Genomic DNA, 22760 nt, shown 5'->3' with positions numbered 1-22760 from the left:
CCCTGTCCCAGATGCAAATGTATAACAAAGGTCTACAAGAATTCCCTGGGTGTACAACAGGCTTCCAAATCACACTTGAACACATGGATAATTACTGCCAACTGTATCATTTGTGAACATAAGGGATATTCTGGAATTGAATATAGTTTTATCTCTGAAACTAACTAGGACAATTATATATTTAACCAAACAAAGCTTGAGTTTATGTGGGCTTGAAGAAAATGGTAGCAGAGGCACAAGTAAAATTTTATTTGTGAGTATGTAGACACATGACTTTGGATCCAGCCAGCCAGTGACATAAATAAACTCAAGCAAAAGATTCAAGCTAGAGAATATACATGTATATATATAAACACATATTTGTGTGAGTAAGGCTTCTTGGAGCAGTGCCACAATCTGGACACCAACCAACAGAATCACTCCCCATCCTTTGAAATTTCCATTAAGAGCACAATGCGGGTAATTACATTGGGATACTCTGAATAGCTCCTTCCATCTTGTGCACTGATATGCCCGCCAAACATGAAATGTTCACTTCCTCCCTTCCAATGTGATGGTTGTTGAACTTATTTTTAGTGTCATTTGATAAGCCTGTGTGCTCGCAGAGAGACATCCCACTGACCCAGCCACTGGTCATTGTCTATACCAGTTCACATCAAAGCAGGCGCACTTTGTCAGGTTTCGAGTCGAATATCCATTTCGCATCTGAAGTACAGTATCGAAAGTGACTAGATCATTTGAGCTTTTTCCTTCAGCTGCTGCCTTCCTCCTCCCCCACAGTGTTTCCGCTCACACTAAAATAATTTGGCATCGTCGACATGACACGATGGTGGTTTTTCTAAAAAATTGTAATAGGTACATTTTCGATGTTTTGTGCTGGCTGACCCTCCTGAAAACTTGATTTGTAAATTGGTGAGAGGTCTTTTTTTTCTCGACTGAAACATAACCAAGGTAGAGTGCCCCTCAAAATCCAAGTAATGCGCATACAGTAATAGGTCATTCAATGTCAAAAGGCATAAAAAAGATGAGCAAAATCTTCACAGGCTGCTGCTTGCTGTTGCCTTTAATTATATTAATTAAACTTTGAAATTTTCATGCAAAGAGAGTTGCTGGCTTGTGACGCTGAAGAGCCCTTGGAGACTTGGAGGAAGAAAAAACCCTGAGCGGAAGCTTTGTGGTTACTGCTTCCTTTAAATAAAAAGCAAAACAAACTCCTAGGTGTGTTTACAAATTTCAATGTTTTATGCACTACTAAACCTTAAACATAGAAAGAGGGGTAAATCTACCACTTACAAGGACAAGTTCTCAAATCATGAGTACCTTAAACTTCACTCAAGATCTCTGGTTAGAGGCTATCTGCTTGTGGAATAACACTCTATTAATTTTCTTCTTTTCCCGTGTGTAAAATGAAATAAAGGTGTCTTCAGAAACTAAAGGGTAAACTCTTGCTTGCCACCAATACCTTGAGGCATCCTGTCTACATTTCATCATGCGTGTGCACTTTACAGTGTTAGAATGACAAGATTTTCCAGTCAAAGCTTCTCGTAAGGCACATTGTGACCGGGGACTTGGAAGGATTTTGTGATCTGACACAGCTAAAAGGCAATGGACTTCTGTATTTGCTTAGCCTGGTGGGAAATTTCATACCCTGCCTGTGGCTAACATTCTTGCCATGCAAAAACACAAGTGCCATGTTTCCATGTAAAACACTCTTCTTTCCACTAAAGATGGCAAGTTGTTTCATGGTCCCTGTTTTGATATCATCTTCGTGCTGTTGTTTTTGCTTTCTTCTCTTCCATACATTCAAACAAACTTTCTTGTATAATAAACCACAGAATGCAGATTAATGTTCTTCTCCATTTTCTATTGTTTTTGCTTTCTCCTCTTCTAGACATTCAAACAAACTTTCTTGTATAATAAACCACAGAATGCAGATTAATGTTCTTCTCTATTTTCAATGTCAGGTATCATGGGTTACCACTGGGTTTCACTATGTAGAGGGCAGAACAAGTGTTTGAAAGTGTTGGGTTCAGGCAAAGCAGAAGGTAGAGAAAATATTTCCTGACTGTGAGGAATAAAGCTGCTTTTCCAAAAACTTCTGAAATGCACTAATTTTTTTCATTTGGTTGAAAATCAGCAGTGTGAATATGAACCATCTTCATACCTTCTTGGTCTTCCTGCTTTCCTTTTACTGAGATTGAACTCGGGAGAAATTAATGCACCGGCCCTAGGAAAGAAAAAAAATTCTTATTAAAACAAAAAAGCATAACGAAGACCGAGTTTTCCTACCATGGTATGATAAACAATTACCAATGCTAAGATAAGACTTGAAGTCATAAGGTTTTTTCCTTGGGCAAAGAATGATAGTTCATTCAGATCTTTTCCGAAGTAAGTTCACCTACACAATGGCATGGTAAAGTTAGAGTTGAAAAAACTCTATGGAAAATAGAACTATGTTATTGCTATTTAAAGTATAGCATTACTGTCCTAGTAATAAACATCAGAGCTACAACCTTGTGTTTCTTTTCATAATGAATTTAAATGAAAGTATCCTTTTATGCAATCTGGTGCTTTTTAAATTGACGTGAAACTGGTACTTCTAAAATGTATAGATGAAGAATGCATTTAAGAAGTAATAAGAGACTGAGAATAAGGAGTCAAGGGGAAAGGGAAGAGGTACTGTCTCTGTGATTCCATTTTTTAACAGGCTTTTGCAAGAGACTTAGCAAACACTGCTGTTGACCACATCTCACAACTGCACACCATTATGTGTTCTCTCTAAATGGTGACTATTTACTTGCATTCCACATTTCCAAAGAGAATTTGCCATTCCAATTCCATAGCAGTTCAATTAAAGTTGCAGAGATACTTTGTTTCATATGTATTGTAAATAATCCAATAATTATTTGGAAACAAAGTTTCCAATGAGTGATAAAAGATCCCCTCCTACTCTCTCCTTGGTATGACTCTACTGATATCCTGTACTACATAAGTCATGCCCAGATTCCTTACTAAGCTGAAAGCTATCATACTGCTTTCCGTTTAGGGTCAGGATCATCATGCTATTGAGATATTTCTATTTCTCATAATATCTGCTTTCTAATTTCAGAATTTGGAACTTTCAAATCCCTCCAAATGTGAAAAATAAATTTAAAAATATCCAATACATGGATATTCAAAAGGAACAACAAATATTTTTGTAGAAGAAAGCCTGGAACATAAAAACAGGATTTTGGTCCATTTTCCTCTTAAAAGTATTCTCAATAAATTTGGAAATTTCAGAAATTAATGAAGAAACAAAAAGGTAGAAAAGCAAACTCTTTTCCATTAGCTTTTACCTGAAAGGAAAACATTAATCAAATTATGTGTCTTCCACATAATTTTGGAGGCAACATTATTACAATGGTCAGTTTTACTACTTATACTTAATCTCTACAAATTATATCTGTGCAAAAGGAATTGGGAGAAAAGCAGAGAGAAGACCACCTTAGAATGAGGTCAAAATTCCATGGTAATGCAATGGTCATAGTCTTTCATGTACTCAGACTGTATTTTTGTAATATCTAGAACTTTCAAACAAGATATTTAGAATGAATATTAAGCGAAGGAACTCTTCTCCAGATTAACTATGATGCCAAAAGCAAAGAAAGCATTTAAAATATTATTTTGGTGATGTATCCTTTTTCTAAACATTTTTTCATCAGGGGATGGTGGGAAAATGAAAGAATTAATAAATATTTGAGGAAAACCATAAAACAGTGCTTCTAAGCCACAATAGTGTTAGCTATACATGTAATGAGAAACTATGCACATTAAAACAGTGATGAACACTAAAAATATTATTACCTGGTTATTTTTCAGAATCAAACACATGAGGACTGATATTATGGCAGCAAAAATATGAATTAATGACATCTTTTGTGTACTCATTGATCAAAAAAATAAAAATTCTGTCTCTTCTGCATAACTTTGTAAAGAAGTTATCATGAACCTCTATTTCTATTTTTACTTGAGTTTCATGACTAATTAACTAGATATAGATATAGGACTCCTTCTCTGACTACTTCTGTCCTATACTCCAGGTTTATCTTGGTGACTGATTTATTTACTCGAAGCAACTGGATATTTTAAAAAGTGAGATTCATAGTTCACCTGCATACTCAAAAACAGTTCCACAGTTAAAAATTATTTCAGATCCAAATTATTTTCCATTTCATTTGGTATGATTTAATTAAAATCACAGAAACTCAAATGAAGAAAACCCTATTGACTTTGACCCTGAGGTCTTTACTTCAACTCTTCTAAAGCTTGTGATTAAGTATTGATCAACAGCTGTCAAATGTCTGTTGTTGAAGTACCAAAAATCCTTCTAAATACAATATACATCCCTGTGTTAATGAGCACACACTCATTAAACAAAACAACCAAATATCTTCTTCCCCCTAATCCAAGACTCAGTGTTTCCCACTTTTAACAGCTGATATTGTCTGGGTGCATTTTTATTTTACAGAAACTTAAAAGTTGGTAACTTGGAGGAGTTATATTCAAGAGTTACTTCCTCTGTTAAGCATTGTCTAGTTCTCCCAGTCATGGGCATCTTCTCCCAAAGGTCCCATTGCATCTGCACTACAGCAAAACCACATTATACTAAAATTGTTTGCTCAAATATCTAAAAAGAAAGATAACAGCAGTTAAGTCTGAGGGCTTCAAAGCCTGAGTATGTATCCCAGCTCTGCCACTGACTGTGTGACTATAGGCAACTTAGTTAACTACAGTGTAACTTAGTTTCTTCATCAGTAAAATCAGGATTAAAAATTAGACCTATTCTTAAGACTGTTATAAAGATTAAATCTGTTATTATATATAAAGCACATTGAACAGTACTGGCATATAGTAAACTCTCAGTTAAAAAATAGGCAGTTATTATCCATCTCCTCTCTACAATGTCATTGCACAGTGTCTAACATGGAGTAGACTTCCAACGATTACTTGGAACAAATGGAATGGATGGTGAATGCATAAATGAATGAATACATAGTGACTAGATCTCTACTGTTGGAAGAGATAGACTTTAAAAAATGGGAAAACAGTAAGTATGAATTTGAGAGATTAGGGGATTACAAAAGAGAGAAATACAGTGGAAAAGAGAGAAAACAATATGGAAGAAATGGGAGAGAGTAGCTATAAAGAAGAAAAGACAGAAAAGAAATAATGAAGAAAAAGAGAAACTATTGGTCAGAAAGAAATTTTTATTCAGTATTTCATCAGGCTCCCAGGGGATTATTTCATGCTAGCTGTTACCATACACTTACTGGAATATTATAAAATCAAGGCAACACACTTGGTTGTAAGTGGCTGAGATTAGGTGTCTGTGGCCCTCTGAATACTACTCAAAACTGTCTTACAAACCCACTGTGATAATGCTAATTATGTTTAAGGTCAAGAATGTTTGGGCTGCCACTTATATCATGGCAAGCGGTCTGTGCCAGAACACTGCAGAGTGATTTTTATTTGCAGGAAATGGAATATGACAAGGTTTAAGGTCTATCACGTTCTCATGTTAATGATGCCTACACAAGCTGCATTCATCCCGCCGGTTCCTGGACTTGCCATTGGAATGAAGAAGGAGATATCTAAGCTGGCCTGTGCATACAGCAAAACAACAAATTTGACTGGATCTATATTGTCGGAACTCAATCAAGAATTAGGAGAAGTGCAAGTTGCAGTGCTCCAAAATCGTGCGACTATAGACTATCTACTGTTAAAAGAACTTATGGGATGTGAACAGTTCCCAGGAATGTGTTGTTTTAATTTGTCTGACTTTTCTCAAACTATTCAAATTCAGTTAGACAATATCCATCATATTATTGATAAGTTTTCACAAATGCCTAGAGTGCCTAACTGGTTTTCTTGGTACCATTGGATATGGCTGGTAATTGTAGGTCTGCTTTTGTTATGTATCTGTATTCCTATTCTGTTAATGTGTGTATGCAATTTAATTAGTAGTTTGTTAAAACCTATACATGCTTATGTTACTCTACAAGAAGTTATGTCAAATAAATAATCAATCTTCCAATGTTTTCTTCTGTCTGCTACTTCCATAGCTTTTCTTCTTCCTTCCTAATTACAGTCCTTTAGTAGAATTCGTGTCTCATATCGAAAATTATCGAGTATCATAATTCTTCCATGTGGTAAAGATACCTCAAGACAAATGCTGGGCATAGAAGACACAGGGCATAAATCTGCAAAGAAGTAAAAAGCTAACCTTTTCAAAGAATATTGCTTCTCTCTCACTTACCAACTTTACATTTCCCTGTATGGCCCCGGAAGACAGCTGGTTAGCCAGAGATGGGTAAGATTCCTCAAGGTACAACCTAAGACAGGCACAGTTGCAGGGGGGCCATCAGGTGAGAAATTGGGGATCAACAAAGGTGAGGCTTAGAACCTCACCCCCCTGTTTTGAGAGAAATTTTCTACATCCGTGGATGTTTTGTTGCCCTTGTCTAGCTTGGATTAATACTTAGTCTATAGGCACAGACCTGATCATCTACATTTGCCCTCTTACAGCACTAAATTATGTTTTATCTTGCATCTACCTACCACTTCAGCATTTTATTAAAAAAAATAGGGGAGAAATGTGGGATTCACATATAAATCAAGTATAAATATCAAATGAATAATAAAAAAAAATAATGCCTACACAATAAAGGTGTTATCAAGGTAACAAGCAGAGGAATATAAAATAGCTTGAAGATACAACTCATCAAAGAATAGTACAGAATGAAAAATAGTATTAGTTAATAGCATTTATTTTTTAGAACATTTTTTTACTTTAATGACAAATAATGCAAGTGCTGAAAATTAAAAAAGTTAATTAGAAGCTATAATTAACTTTTAAGATGACCTAATAAGAAGCTATTCAATGTAACCTGTACAGAAATAGACATAGAGACATATATATATACACATTACAATTTTAATACTTTATTCTTTATCAGGTAACTGAACTACATAGCCTCTGAAATAAAGTACTGAAATTGTAATAAGCTAAAATAGATGAGCACAAGATTTCTGCTAGAAGTGTTGAAATATATATATAATACATTATACCTATGTTATACCAAATGATCTGAGAAATTTGAACTCAGGTGACATACAAGTGTTTAGGGAATAACATAATTTGATATTGTATTATAAATGACAATTATTAATAAGAAGAAATAACATTAATTTTCTCTATTTTTTGAATTTTTAGTTCAACATTTTATTTAAATTATTATCTTGACTTAGAATCATGCTCTAATCATGCATTTAAATAGTAAGTATAGTGTTGTTGAGATGCTTTAGGCAATATCCATACTATTTATTCAACTAAGCAATCAATGCAACAAAATTTGAATTTGTTTTCATGCCTTACAAGTCACTAGACCATAAATTTCAACAATAATAACACAAAGTCAATATAAAAGAGATTTAAATGAATATCTTAGGACTACATTCATTTAAACATGAACTATGAATGTATTCCATTCTTTTTGCCATGGGAATACAGCATTCATTGGATGCAGTAATTGTGGTATTTATTCATTTTGCATGACATAAGAGATTAGGAGTAAAATTTCTTAAATATTTAAAGAAACTAAGGTTAGGTAGAACAAGCGGAATCTAATGATCCACTTTATATTATAGCCAAATACATTAATGCACATTACTCTAGTATATAATGTTAGTTATAAGACTAACAGACAATGTACCAATATGCTATAGTAGAGGAATTGCGTATTTCTCACATTCTATTTTATACATTTTCTGTACATTCCTATGTTTGACAGTTTAAAAATTAGTTTCATAAATTTCATGTTATGATTTCAGCCCAATAAAATATCTAGACAAAGGTTCAAAATGCTTCCATAGAATTTTTATAATGAAAAATATAATCGGTCAACTTATATTTATTTCTGTCAAGCAGAGAATAATTATGAATTACTAAGTAAAATAACTATAATACATTATGATTCACCTATGTAAATATTTTGTAGCCATTAAAATAGGAAATTTTTACGTTTTAAAGACATAGGGAAATAGTAAGTGAAAAAATACCAAATTGTTTATATACATAATTATCACTGTGCGATGTATGTCTAAAGAGTAAAAGACAAGACTAACAGACAATACACCAACATGCTCTAGTAGGATTCTGTATTTACATTCTACTTTATACCTTTTCTGTACATTCATATTTGATACATTAAAAATTAGTTTTCAAAGAGTAAATTCAATCAGCAAAAATGCAATTCTTTTTAAACATCTTCATTTATATGTTTTTAAAAGTCAGCTCAGCCCAGAAACCTGTTGATCACTCACTTTCAGGATCACTGCTAACTAACTATGGCAATGTTTTTCAGCACTCGGTTCCCATAGTCAACTTGTTTGCTCATCTGTGGGTTGTGTTTTACAGTTAATATGCTGGTTGAACCCATCTGAATGCAGTTCTACTCAAGAGTATATGGGTATGGCAGAAGTCAATGATTAATAAATCTTATAACCAACAGTCAGCATTTTCATTCTATGGTACACAGTTGTAAGAGTTTTCATGTATTGCCCATTCAAGCATTTCTCCAAGTTACAATCAGCACTCTGATTTTCTTAAATGTGTGTGTGAGCACACACATAAGCACACACTGCCTGCCTTGAGCACTGTGCATACTGGAGTTGATTATACTTAAATAAGAATATAAGAAAAGCTTTTCAATTTTTATACCATATCAAACTTTCCAGCCAGCTGCTCAGGATCTAGGGTATATAGTTCTATATTCAACCAACATTAGAGAATATTTATACCTCAGACACTAGTAGTGATGACTTTGGAATTCTTTGTCTCTGGATCAGTTGTCAAAATTATTTTTGAGAGGAAAGTTCTAAGTGAAATGCTAGCCATCTATTTCTCTAGGTCAACGTTTTTTTTAATACTATAGTCTATGAAGTCCTATGGGTTCAAAAGGTGCCTCAGGGACCCCCATAGCTGGTGGTGCACAAGAAGGGAATGAGTAGGCATACAGGCAACCCTCCAAATCCTTATTCAGCCTAGGGAGCTCCAATTTCCTCTATCCTTTAAAATTGAAATTCAGTATAAGATTTTGTTTTAGCACTAAAAATGTAGTTCAGTAACTATTATTCAAGATACTCATGCCTATGCTAAACCAGATCATCAGTAAACTTTATATCCTTGGACTCAATTTCTTTACTTCTCCTTAGAAATACCTTCCTAGGTCTATGATATCATTACACCATTATTCCTTCAACTTTGGTCATATGAAGAAGCCATATGACTTTTTGTTATATAAAGATAATTTTGCATTTTGGAAAATTGCTGTTGAGGACATTGACACTAAGGGATCAATCCTTGGAGTTCAGAGGTAACCAGGAAAAAGGCTATCATTTCTGGGAAGATTATTTGCTTCCCTTTTATTATATAATGGCAACTACATAATACAGCCATTCCCTTCATGTGCCCTATGGTTTCAAAAAGCTCAGATTTAGATGATATTCTAAAAGCAATTGCTACCCTTACTGTACATTTTCTGGTTTAGCTATATCTTGACTTTGGACTATGACTGTTTTTCAATTTTCTTTCTGCAGCTTTATTGTATATTTTTTCCTCAATACTTGTTTAGAAGTAGACTAGGTATAAGTAAATGTAAACTAATACATACTTCTTTTTTAATTCTCAGCCTTCTTAACCATAAAGACTCTACACTCATCTTAACCTTTAAAACCCTCCTCAGGCTCTAATTCATACGAAAAGATCATATCATACCTACCTCCTTTCTTTGTTGCCTTTTCTTATTTTCTTATTCGGGTAGAACTTAATAAAATACTCTGCAGATAGCTGATATCAAATGATGAGTAATTTGAAGCCTAAACTAAGTTAACCTAAGATAATTAATATGTACTTGAACTTTATACATGCAACTGTGTTGAAACTATACTATTCTTCATAAAATCTCAAAGGTTTTTCTATAAGAATAAATCCCATTGGTCTAAAGACTGAAAGCTTAACTTCATTTTATTTGGCTACTAGGCAAATAAACACAATATGGTTCTTTATAAACTAGAAGTGTACTAATATCCCAATTCATCTCTTAGGGCAGAAGAGATGTACAGAAGCTTTACTCCATTATCCACTTTCCTTCAGTATAGGAAGAAACAGAAAGCAACAGAGATAAATCACAAATAAAACTTTGGTCATAACAAGGCCAAATTCACAATTAGAATCTGCCAGCTTAAACTTCACCTAAGTGACTTTCAGGTAATAACAAGAAACTCTTATTGTAGTAACTTCATTGGCATTTCTTCCAAAATCCTTGATGGCAATACCTCTCTTGGGTCTCATAGTAAGTAGGAATGGGAAATTGATGCCCAAAATAAAACTAGAGCTATGTAACTACTCTGCACTTAACTAACCGAGAGACGAAAAGAAGATAATACTAGGAATTGTCATTTGTTCTTGGTTAAGTAACTCTGATGCAATATTTGAACACTGGTATCATCCATTCATTTTCACTGTAGCCAGTAAGAGTAGCATTAACCAGAGCAAGTGCCATGTTCCTTACCACTTGAACATTAAAATTCTGCTGGCATTAATGCTTGTGAGCTCCTTTACTAGCTATCTGCACAGGATATATTTCACTGCTATAACCTTTATAGTATTATGATCACCTCATAAATATCCATTGACAAGCTGAAGCATACAACTGCACTTTAGTTTAGACTTTTCAAACACAGATAACTGACTTATTTATATCTCCACTTCTAAAAAGAATTTACTAAACCTTCATGCTTTGTGCAACAGCAGTGATTCAAATTAAAAATTGTATACAAAGCACAGATTTACATAGAAACAGACACAAGACAAGAAGTCCAGGAAATCATGAATGTCAGGAAAGAATGTCAACTTGAGGACACAATAGGCATTTTGAGTGGATATTTTCTGTAGCAACTGGAAGTACAAGACTGAAGAGAAGGCATAGACTATCATATTATCATCTCTCTCTCTCTCTCTCTCTCTCTCTCTCTCTCTCTCTCTCTCTCTATGTACACACACACACACACATATATGAGATACAGAGAATGATTTATATATAAATATATAATATGTAATATTATAATACATGAGAAAAATCTGTACTATCCTTTGCTCAAAATAAAACTGCAAGATTTTGCGTTGAAATATAAATTCTACATGCTCTTTTTTAATGGAAGCTTAACCCATAAATGTCCCATTTTACAGTGACCACACACCACATGGATATTCAGTAGATGTCATGAAGGGAAGTGCTGAGTTTGCCTGACAAATTCACTTAAAAATGTTTTTTTTCTCTTCATTCTTTAATGCCACTTGCAAAATTTTAAGGGCTTTATACATACTATTAACATTTACTTTGCAAAAATCTCTTAATTTTTCTTAAGATTCAGGAATGTAGTAATAAGGAGAGTAATGAAATATCTAACCCATACCTCACAATACGATAGGAAATTGACCATCTCTAAGTTTTCACTTGCATGCTATTTATCTCCAGAAATCATTGTTGGCAATACCTTCTCTGGGACCTCATGCTCAGTTGTAATGGAAAGTAGATGCCCAAAGAGGTACATAAGTAGAATTAGAATAGAATTCCATATATCTTTTCAGTTGGTTAACAGTTTTTTCATTAGACACATCATAGGTAGTGTAGGAATAATTTTCCTCTTTTAATACCAACTAGAGTACTGATTATGTCTTAATCTTAAACCAATAATAAAAAATTAACTATTTAACAATGTAACTTAAGGCTACAGAAAAACAGAAAATAAGTTTTGAACATGCACACTGTAGAATTATTATTAAGAAAAGATTGAAAATAACCCAAATATCCATTAGTAAAAGACAAATGAATAAACTGTAAGATACAGATAATGGAATATTATAAATAATATTGAGTTATTAGAAAGAACTAGGAAGGTCTCTAATCTTTTAGAATGATGACCAGCATTTATTAATGGGAAAAAAAGTCAAGCTACATAAGTATACACACATAATATATATACATTCATATATACATAAGTATATATATTACCTAAAGGAAAAAACATATTATTTGCTTTGAAAACAAAGTTGGCTACCAATAGATGGAGGAATGCACAGAATGGAGTGGATAAGAATGTAAATGAGGTATCTTCGAATAGATTTTATTTTATGCTATCAAATGTAATTGTAAAAATTTTACATTTGCCAAAAAAAATTTAATAAAAAAGAAATCTGTACAAGCTGAAACGGCCTCATAAACATTAAGTCAGAATATTTCTTTCTCCAAAGTCATACAGGGCCTTCCCCAATGGAAAGGAAGCAGCAATTCACTGAAGGTTTGGGACATGAAAAAGGGAATGAGAAACAACTCTGAAGGGTCTAGGGCCCTCTTACCCTCTTACAGCACAAGGCAGCAGCCTGCTGAAACCCAAGAGAAGAACCGAGAAAGATACTTTCAAGACTCATGTGGCTTCTGAGTGCAAAGCATTGACCAGCCAAAGGCTGTAGGCCAGGAATCAATATTTAAAACAGGTCTCTCAAGCTACAGAAAGTAGTGTGGGATGGGGGAAGGAGGACAGGATCCTGGCAGGCTGGAGTGCAAAGAGAATTCCCCGCAACCCAAGAGCTATAAGGGGGAGGGAGGGAGGGAGAGAGAGAGAGAGAGAGAGAGAGAGAGAGAGAGAGAGAGAGAGAGAGAGACAGAGAGACAGAGAGAGACAGAGAGAGACAGAGAGAGAGAGAGAGAGAGGAGAGAGAGAGAAAGAGAGAGAGAATGCTCCATTGAAGGGAAATCTCTGATCCTACCCTTAAAATTTTTGAAGCCAGTAGTGAACTGAAAATAACTATGACCACAACAAACTGAGACCCAGCTCAACTACAGATCAGCAACATGACAGAGGAAGTAGTATACACATTTCTAGAGGCAAAAATTATCGAGATTAATTTCTATTTTTTTAATGTATAATCTTGAGCATCATATCACAAACTGCGGTACACACAAAGAAGCAGAAAAATATGACCCACAGTCATATTTCCCATAGTGGAAAACAGTCAATACAGGCAAATCCACAGTTAAAAGATAAGGACTTTAAAATGAGCTATGATAAAAATATTTGAATTTCTACTGAGTAAGGTGTGTGAGGTTCATAAAAATACAGTGAATTTCAGCAGAAATATGGAAACTACAAATAAGAATGAAGTGGAAAAGCAAAAGAGGAAAAATGCAGTATCAGAAACAAAGAATGTTTTTGATTCATGTAAAAGTAGACAGGACATAACAGAAGAAAAGTTCACTGAACTTCAAGGTAGGAAAACAGAAATTGTTCAAACTGAAAAAGAGAATAAAAAAGGACCAAAGAAAATCTGAGACTTATAGGTCAATATCTAACTGACCAATGAGAGATTGGTAGTCCAGAAAAAGAGAAAGAATGGACAGAAGAAAAAAATTGGAAAAAAAATATAGGTGAGAACTTCCTAGAATTGATGAAAGGCATAAATCTACAAATAAAAGAAACTTAATGACTCTCAAGAAGGATAAAAACATTAAAAACCGTATCAGGTAATATGAAGTAAAACTTATAAAAACCAAAAAATATTGTAAAATCATACCTGTCATGCCCTCATCAACACCACTCCCAACAATACTACATATCTTTGAGAAACGTCCGTTAGAGAAACATGCATAAGCATTATAATCAATTTTCTATTAGAAATAAGTGAGATATAAGACAATGGAACATTTTAAAAAATGCTAACTGGGGGGATGATGATGGGTGAGTGAGGGGAATTCAACCTACATTTCCATATTCAGAGAAAATGCCCTTCAAAAATTTGGTCAAAATAAAGACATTTAATACAATCAAAACCTGACATAATTTTCTACAATAGATTTCATTGAGTACTAAAAGAAGTTCCTGACACTGAAGGAAAAAACACTACATGGAAGCATAGATTGGAAGAAATAAAGGAAAACAGAAAAGTAAGTATGTGAATAAAGAATAAATATAAATATATAAGAAATAAATTTCTTTAGACACTATTGATTAAAACAGCACAAAGATATAACTAAAAATGATAACAGAGATTGAAAGGATGCCAAAAAATACTGTATTAACCCAAAAGATGGCAGAAAAGGAGAAGCAAAATAACAGAGGGTAGCAGAAATAGAAATCAAATAGTAGAAATAATAACTGGAAATTAAGTGAAACAAATTAATTGGCTATATAACCACATCTATGAAATAACTCTTTTGAGTTACTAAAACAGTATTTTGTCTGTATACCAACAACACAATATAACCTAAGGATAAATAGAGTAGCAAAGTAATGTTTTATTTCATTCATCAATATTAATTTTATTAATACTTTTATAATTAATTTGTAGCTCTATACATTACAGGATATAGTACACAAGTGAGCACTTTAACATTGTTAAAGGTAAGATTTTTCATGTAAGAAAGAGTAGTAAAAGTATAAACTCAAAAATATTCAGTGTGAGACCTTCATGCTAAATTAGAATTGAAAATAAACTATAAACCCATGATTTTTTCCCAAACTATGGAATTTCCTAGCTCCCCCTGTTGAAATGCTTAAAAGCAATGACAACCCAAAAGTAATTAGCACCCTCAGTATCCAAAATATCTTCTCTAATACCATTATCTACTAAAAATATCTTAGTAGTTGATTTATTTCAGTTTTAAAACAGAAAATTTAAGAAATTGGTCAGAACATTGTGCCAAAATGAAAGAAATGTATCAAATACTAGTATAGGCCATGTCAAAAATGTATAATAATCAATATGATGGGTCTAGCTTTTACCACTACAATTATCTATATGTGTGTTCAGAGATCAGTGCTAGAGGAATTGTAGTTCAGGTAGCACCTGACAGAGATTCAAAGGAAGTCAACAAAACTATGACTATCTGGGGAAGATGATTCTGGTAGAGAAAGCAAGTGCAAAGGCCCTGGGTGAAACTGTCTTTTGCATATCTACAGAAAATTAATACAAATAGTGTGGCAGGAGCAGATTGAGCAGTGGATGTAGAGATCCTATCATGCAAAGCCTTATACTGATAACTGTTATAAACCCGCTTTTTCAAAAGCAAAGTTCTGATTATACAAAGTTAACATCTGAATGCCTTCTCATCTACAGCAGATTCACATCTAAAGAGCGAAGATGTTAAATGATTTACTTTTCAAAGTTCTTAAGATTAACATATACCAAAACATGCACTCATACATACCCACCTACATACACACACTCTCGCACCCCTCCTCCTACACACATACACACACACACACAACAGACAACATGAGAACAAAGAATTCAAACTTCAACCATTATGTCAAATAATAGCTAACTGAAAACTCAATCCATATTGAATTAAGCATTTAGGAAAATGTTAGAAAATCCAAATGAAAGGACTATTAGACCACTACTGTTGAATCAGGTGGGAAATAGAATAAATTAATTTACTCAGTGTGGAAGGATGCTGCATGAAAAACTAATTTTCACTAGACTATTTTTAGACTTAAAATTTTAACCTTAGTTGTTAACATCACAGAAAAAAAGTTTTACAAGCAATTCATGTATTATTTTTCCTTGAAAATTAGGCATTGAGAAAACTCATTTGCCTTGTCAAACTGCATTTGGCACATTTAAAGAGAAATCCTGAATTACATCATTAGCCTTGAAAATATTTATTGGATATTTTCCTAATGTGTATGACCTTAAGGATGCAATGAATTATTCCTAGCTAAGTTAAATTTCTAATAATTAAATCCTCAATTCTGGGACCCTAAAAGAGCATATGCTGTCCCAGTAAAAAAAATGAATAACTAAAAATATGTTGATGAATTCAGTCTGCACTTGATTTGCAGATTTTCATTAGCATTCTCTCCTTAAAGTATCTATTGGATTTTGAGTCATTTGTCAGACAGCTAAATTCCCAGTAATTTCTAATAGTAATTACTTAACAGGATCTTTAAAAGAAAAACAAATATAAAAAACTTAAAGTTTTTAAATTGGTAATTTATGGACAATATCACCAAAGTACTCTACAGAAATACACAGTTTTTAAAGCTTCACTTTGAATGGCAATTACGGATTACTTTCTAGAAGATTGCAAATAAGAAAAATTTTTATGAAAAATCTGCCTAAAGCTTTAGCTTGGATATTAGTTATTGCGATGCTGCTTTCTTTCAGCAAATCAAGTATTTAGTGAACACGTTCCATGCATTTAGTCCCAACAGAAGACATATGTATGTATTTGATTTTTGGACAACAAATTTATGCTTCAGATATTTTTTTATCACTTTTGGGAAAAACACTTTTAAACAATTATGGGAGTCATTTTTATATCTAATAAAAAATATATAAATCCCAAAGTCAGGATTTCATGCTGAAAATTCATTACAGATTAACTTGAGATATATGATTGAAATGATACAGGCTTTTCTATAGCATGTAAGTAAGAATTGTGGATTAAAATTATTCATGTTATACTTCTACATTCTAAACTGCTAGAGCAGGAGCTGAATGACTATACTTATTGCTAAATTTATATTATAGAGAACAAAAGTTCAAGCAGCAACTTAAATCATATACACTAAAATTAGGCTGATAACAGTGTGAAGATTATCCCTGCTTTTATGTGTAGATGCAGGTATGAACACACCTTTCATACACAGCCTCTGGGATTTATATTGCAAAGGTAGGTGCCACTGTGACCCATATGTCATTTCACTGATCAATGAGTATAAAATGGCATATAATGGGGATCTCTTGCTCACAGTTTGAAAAGTAACTAAACATGCATTCATTTTGTCCCTTAATCATACCTACATTCCTAGTCTAAATAACATATCAACTAACAAGACTGATTCTTAAAACTGCAGTGGAAATATTAAACCATCTCCAGAGATACAATTAATTTTCCCAAATGGAAAGAACAAATTTTTAAAGTTTAAACATTTACACACATAAAAACATACAGATACATTCAAATAAGTAAAAGCACATGATTGTGATGTTTCAGAATACTAATTACTTAGTCATGTGTGATAAGTTTCCTCTATGTCAAACAAAGGTCAGTTTGCTTGTTGTTCCACAGAACCCAAAAATGCTAACATCGTGTACATTTAAGAGTCAAATAACAAAAAGTGATTGGCTTTGACTCTTTAACCTCCCTTTGATTGTCTCTATATAGTATTAAACATAAATCCCAAAACCAGAAACTGGACGTTAGGTCTATCTGCAAGTCAAGTATGGGGTCTACTGTTAGTGCAAAATAAATGATTGATTGACAGAGAGACAGGAAGACACACAGATAAACAGATGTGTCTAACAGAGCCAAATTTCAGTTAGCTTTGAGAAACAAATTCTGATAGACTAAGCCAAAGGAATTTTCTAAACCAAAAATAATATAATTTGCCTAATATCTTATCTAACTATAATTAGGCTGTAGATGATAGTACAATTCATCATTAGAACTCTTCTAATATTTTTTAACAAACAAATCTACATATTTGTTTAAGGTCTTCTTTCTTACACTGTTAAGCTCCATGATGGCTTTTCCCATTACCATTTTGCAAGACAGTGTTTGCTCTACAGCTTAAGTGCTTAAAAATATTTGCTGAATTAATGAGAACTACTGGGTTTGAAATATTAAATTTGATCTATGCCGCTTATATCTCTGCAATATATAATTGATATTGATATCAATAATCACATGAATATTGAGATAGTTCACTCTAACAACACAATGATTACTAAGCTACAAAATAGCTTATCTAAATACACAAACTCAAAACAATGAAATTATACTTTGTTACTGATAACAAGTATAATATTGTAACTAAGCAATAGAGGCAATCATGAGTAAAAGCCTGCCTAGCTTATTTCATGACATGAATATTCAAGCAGTCCTAAATGTCCCATTTTCTATATGTCAGTCCAGTGGCTAGGCATCTTAGGGAAATGACTGAACCGCAGGATAGAATTGTTTTGTGCTGGGAAACAAGCAGACATCAGAGAGGAACTGAACTTGATGTCAATTTTTAATAGAGAACTGATGGTAGGAAGTGAGTTCTGTTTCATGCTAGAATCTACTGACAGAGAAGACAGTGAGAAAAGTATATATTTTAAGTCCACTATGATTCCTAGATCTAAATACAATACACTTCGACAAACTGAAAGAGGTCAATTCATGGTTATGTCATGGGCAACCTAACCACCTATGAAAAATATCATAAAGTAGTGAAACATTAAATCAGTACCAGTTAATGAACTGATTTTTTTTACTTTCACTTTCCTTTATGCCTCTATTATCCCCTATTAAAGAAATCAATATTTGAAGAAACATGTTTCTTCACACAAGTGGCATATCACTTACTATCCCTACATGGGTTAATAAAATTCCAGAGACCAAGTAATGCACCAAGGAGGAATTATCCTACGTATATTAATTATTCACATCATTGAATTTGAAAAATAAAGCACAATTCATGTATTTTTTAAATGCTCTCAAAATTAATGCCATTTGTTGACAAATGTGAAGGTTTAAGATTTAGTTAACACTGGATGATTTGTCAACAAAGATTTGTGATTAAGATGAATGAAATATTCTTAAAAAGAATAAAACATAACTTGATAAATCAGTTTCAATGACTACATCTTCTTTAAAATAATTGAGAGAGTCCTTAACTTATAATATATTGGTAGAGCTGTTCTTCCTTGAGAGATTACTAGAAAAATTATTAATTCTATAGCAGAACTGGAGCACAGAACATTTTTCAGAATCAGGAAAATGAAAGAAGCAGGCAAGAAACTGCCTTCTACAATTGTAAACATTTACTTTTCAAAAACCTTGCTTTCTTTAAATTGTCTCTGGTACATTTTTAAAACAGAACAATGAAAATTCAATTTTAAAACCATGCTACTTGAAACTATCTCTTTGACTGAAACAAAAGAGAGGTGTTCATAGTCATGCATCAGGACAGTGCCATAATAAAAGCTGTGCCAAGCTGTCATACTCTGACCTAGCATCCTATCATCACAGATAGAAAGGCTATGTGAGATGACAATATAATGTGTTGTTTGAATAGCATCCATGAAGAAAATCCAACTGCAGCAGCACATTTTAGATTTAAATGTGAAAGAATGGTCATTCTAAATATATATTGTATTTTTTTCATCAAAGTCCACACCTATATTTAGAATGTAGAGAAGATTAAATGAATAAAGTATTCTTGTATTGGAAAACTCCAAATCTGGACAATTGTTATCAGCATTTTTATTCATTCTCTCCTGACATCAATGCACCCTGCAAAAGAAAGCCAGATGTTCATTTTATGTGGTGCTATTAAAAGTCTATTTTACAAGACTTAAATTATATTCATGGTTTCTTTTTATCCAAATGATGATGGTATTGAAGCCTTTGATAATGAAAAAAACATATTTTTATGTGGGCTTTTTGGTACTTATAACTTTAAATATACAAGTTAACATACATTTAAATTAGAGCATATGGAAATAAGATTTAGTAAATCTGAATTCCAGGCACAAATATTAGTTCAAAAGCTACTTTACAGTAATTTCAGAACTAATAGAAATATAACCTCTTTGCTGTAATCATTCTAACCTTTAGGACTTAATAGTTCATATTTCATTTTCCAGGTTCTACAAAATCATTCCCAGATTTTAAAAGGATTATATCAAGAGTGTCCTTCTCTTTGTGGACTTAGGGTCATTCCTTATTGAGCAATATTAAAAGTAACACCTTCACAAACCAGCCCATGAATGAATTAACTAGCAGCAGCCAGTCAGTACCCTTAGTGTGACAACTTCCATCTACCCACTTAACTGCATTATTAAAGATGTGGTAACAATGGGAAAGTATTGAGCAACAAAACTCTGACAGAGAAAAATCTAGTATCATTCAGATGTCCTCTAGACAAGGAAAATTTTTCAAGTATTTTTCTTTTGTTGCTTTTCACTTTTTTCACAAATTATACCTAATAAATGACCCTAGAAATTATCTACCACCAGTATGTTTTTATACACTGAATTGAATGCCTTATGCTCTTTACCTTGGGCAAACTGTATACTAAAAATTGGTTCAAAATGATTGCTTTGGAAAACTTTCAAAATTGCCAGGGGTTCTGCTGAATTAATAATGATTAATATGTGTTGAATAAATCAACCAATATTTTTAATGAGAATTTCAATCCAATCTCTTTAAGAATTAATAATCTATTTAAGATTCAAACATTATTGAGTATGTTTTTGAGAGAATTTAGTTAACCAGAACATTTAATTTATGAAAACAGAGCAATTCCAATCATGTCTATAAAGAAAAGTTTATTATATAGCATGTTATCAGTGAGATAGGAAATGTGTCAAAGTGATGTCAGAGGATTCTAGTTCAAATCTTACAATTTTACAAACTACTTGTCAACTTCCTGTCTCGAAGATTCTTACATCATGGGAAAGAGGAGTGAGATTGGTGCCATGCTGAAGCAAAGAAAGATTTGATTTTAAGATTGGAAAAGAAAATGAGAATTTATAAAGATCTGTAAGTGATCTGTATGTATCTGTAAAGACTTACATGTGAAAGTAACTATTTTATTTTAAAAATAAATGAATTTCATCAAATGTGGAGACAGCTGAACATGTCTGTAGATATTTTTAAGTGAACTAAGAAGTCTCACTATGTTTTATATGTGAGAAAGCTGCTATGAGGTTACCATAATTTATCATGTAAGTCTTTTATATTTGTATTCCTATGCCAAGCAAAATGCCTGAGTTGAAGTACAAACTACCTGTTTATAAATGGGAAAAAATAAGTAGAAAAGTAGAAGCCAAAAAAAATGTCATTATACCTCTTCACCCCTTTTAGCATAGCTATTATTTAAAAAAACAAACAAATAAATAAATAAACAAAACAACATGCTAGGAAAGATGTGGAGAAATTGTAAATTGCTCATACATTGTTGGGGGATATAAAAATGATGCACTGTGGAAAAAAGTATGATGGTTCCTCAAAAAACTAACCACAGAATTATTACGTGATCCAGCAGCTCCACTTGTGGGTGCACATCCAGGAGAACTGAGAGTAGGTACTCAGATGGGTGTCTGTACACCCAAGTTGATGGCAGCATTGCTCACAGCAGCAAAAGATGGAAACAATCCACAAGTCCACCAACAGATGAATGGCTAAATAGAATACAGCATATACATACAGTGGAAGATTATTCAGGCTTTGGAAGAATGAAATTCTGGTACATGCTACAGTATGGATGAACCTTGAAAATATTATGCTAAGTGAAATATGCCAGACAAAAAAGTTCAAACAATTCCACATGTATGTGGTAGCTAGAATACCCAAATTCACAGAGACAGAAAAAAATAATGGTTACTGGGAGCTAGAGGGAGGCGAAATCAGGAATTATTGTTTCATGGGTATACAGTTCCCGTTTGGGGTAATGAAAAAGTGCTGGAGAAGAACAGCAGTGATGGTTGTCGCACAATAGTGTCAATGCACTTAATACTGCTGAATTCTATACTTTAAAATGCTTAAAATCGTAAAACTTATGTATGTTTTACCACAATAACAATTATTATTTATAGGATTTTTTAAGTTAGCTGAAATATTATACTTCATATAATTCAGTGATAAGGTGAATTCAAGATATACAAAACCAAAATGTCCCCATACATCAGTAATAATTAAATTAGGGAATATTACATATTTAGTTTAAATAAAAAATTTATTAATTTATTTTTAAATATATAACAAATTTCATCATAAATTACTATTGTGGTTATCTATTCACATATATTTATCATGATTATTTTACTTACCAACCTGGTCAATTTATTTTAACATAATAAAAAGAATAAAGAAATGAAAATGAAATAATTATTGCTTAATATATATTTTTGTAAGTCCTCTAGCCAAGAAAATGATTGCCATTTCAGAATTTAACTCAAAATTCTATTTTAGATATATTACTTTCCCAACCACAACAGGATGCCTACAGAGTCAAGCAATATCCTAAGCATATGTAATGGCTGGGGAATAAGTAGTTCAGGGTGGAACAATCATCCTGATGACTGAGCGTGGGAGGCAAAAGAGTTGCTGGTTTTCCGCCAGCCATTGCTCAGTCCCTCAGTCATTGGAGTTGGCTCTACTTGGGTGTCTTGTCCCCTGTTGCAGGTGCTGACCGCTACTGGGCCATAGACTCAGTCACCAGAGAATAAAATGGAAAAATCCTAAACTGCTGTTAATGAAAAAATAAAGTTCTCTTTAGCTATTCTTAATGTTGGAGCTACCACTAGTTTTTCCAACTGAGACAGGCCTCCATGCCTAGGACAGGAGCACATTCTTCTTGTGCTGATAGTGCTATATGACTGATTCTGAAGACCTTTTCATACTGATACATAGCTAAATATACATAAAAAGGCAAAGCAAAGAAACCACTTACATTTTTTGAAAATATAATTTGAACCAACTATATTCCACATGTACGTAATCACTAGTTTCTGAAAATAATAGCAATAACAATGATCAACCACTGTACAATTCAGTCCTTATTATATACCAAGTGCTTTTCAAAGTGCTTAGTAAGTACTGGGAATTTTAGTCGTCATGATAGTCCTAGCAGCAGGTACTCATATGCCATATGCACAGATA

General features: G+C 33.0%; 1 protein-coding gene across 4 annotated transcripts in view; it reads right to left on the bottom strand.

Moving 5' to 3' along the window:
• Window positions 1-234: 234 nt before the first annotated feature.
• ANTXR2 (ANTXR cell adhesion molecule 2) overlaps window positions 235-22760 on the bottom strand; it is a 135429-nt gene continuing 112903 nt past the window's right edge. For all 4 annotated transcript variants that reach the window (XR_012131702.1, XR_012131703.1, XR_012131704.1 and 1 more), the window contains one exon: window positions 235-2227. Coding sequence is in view for 1 of the 4 variants with exons in the window: in XM_037014855.2 (XP_036870750.2) it covers window positions 2189-2227 (39 nt within the window). In the remaining 3 variants the exon portion in view is untranslated. The remainder of the gene's footprint in view (window positions 2228-22760) is intronic.

The sequence above is a fragment of the Manis javanica genome, chromosome 5, assembly GCF_040802235.1.
Source record: "Manis javanica isolate MJ-LG chromosome 5, MJ_LKY, whole genome shotgun sequence".
NCBI classification, from domain to species: domain Eukaryota; kingdom Metazoa; phylum Chordata; class Mammalia; order Pholidota; family Manidae; genus Manis; species Manis javanica.
The sequence above is the reverse complement of the archived record's forward strand: the minus strand, read 5'-3'. Positions and strand labels throughout refer to the sequence as shown.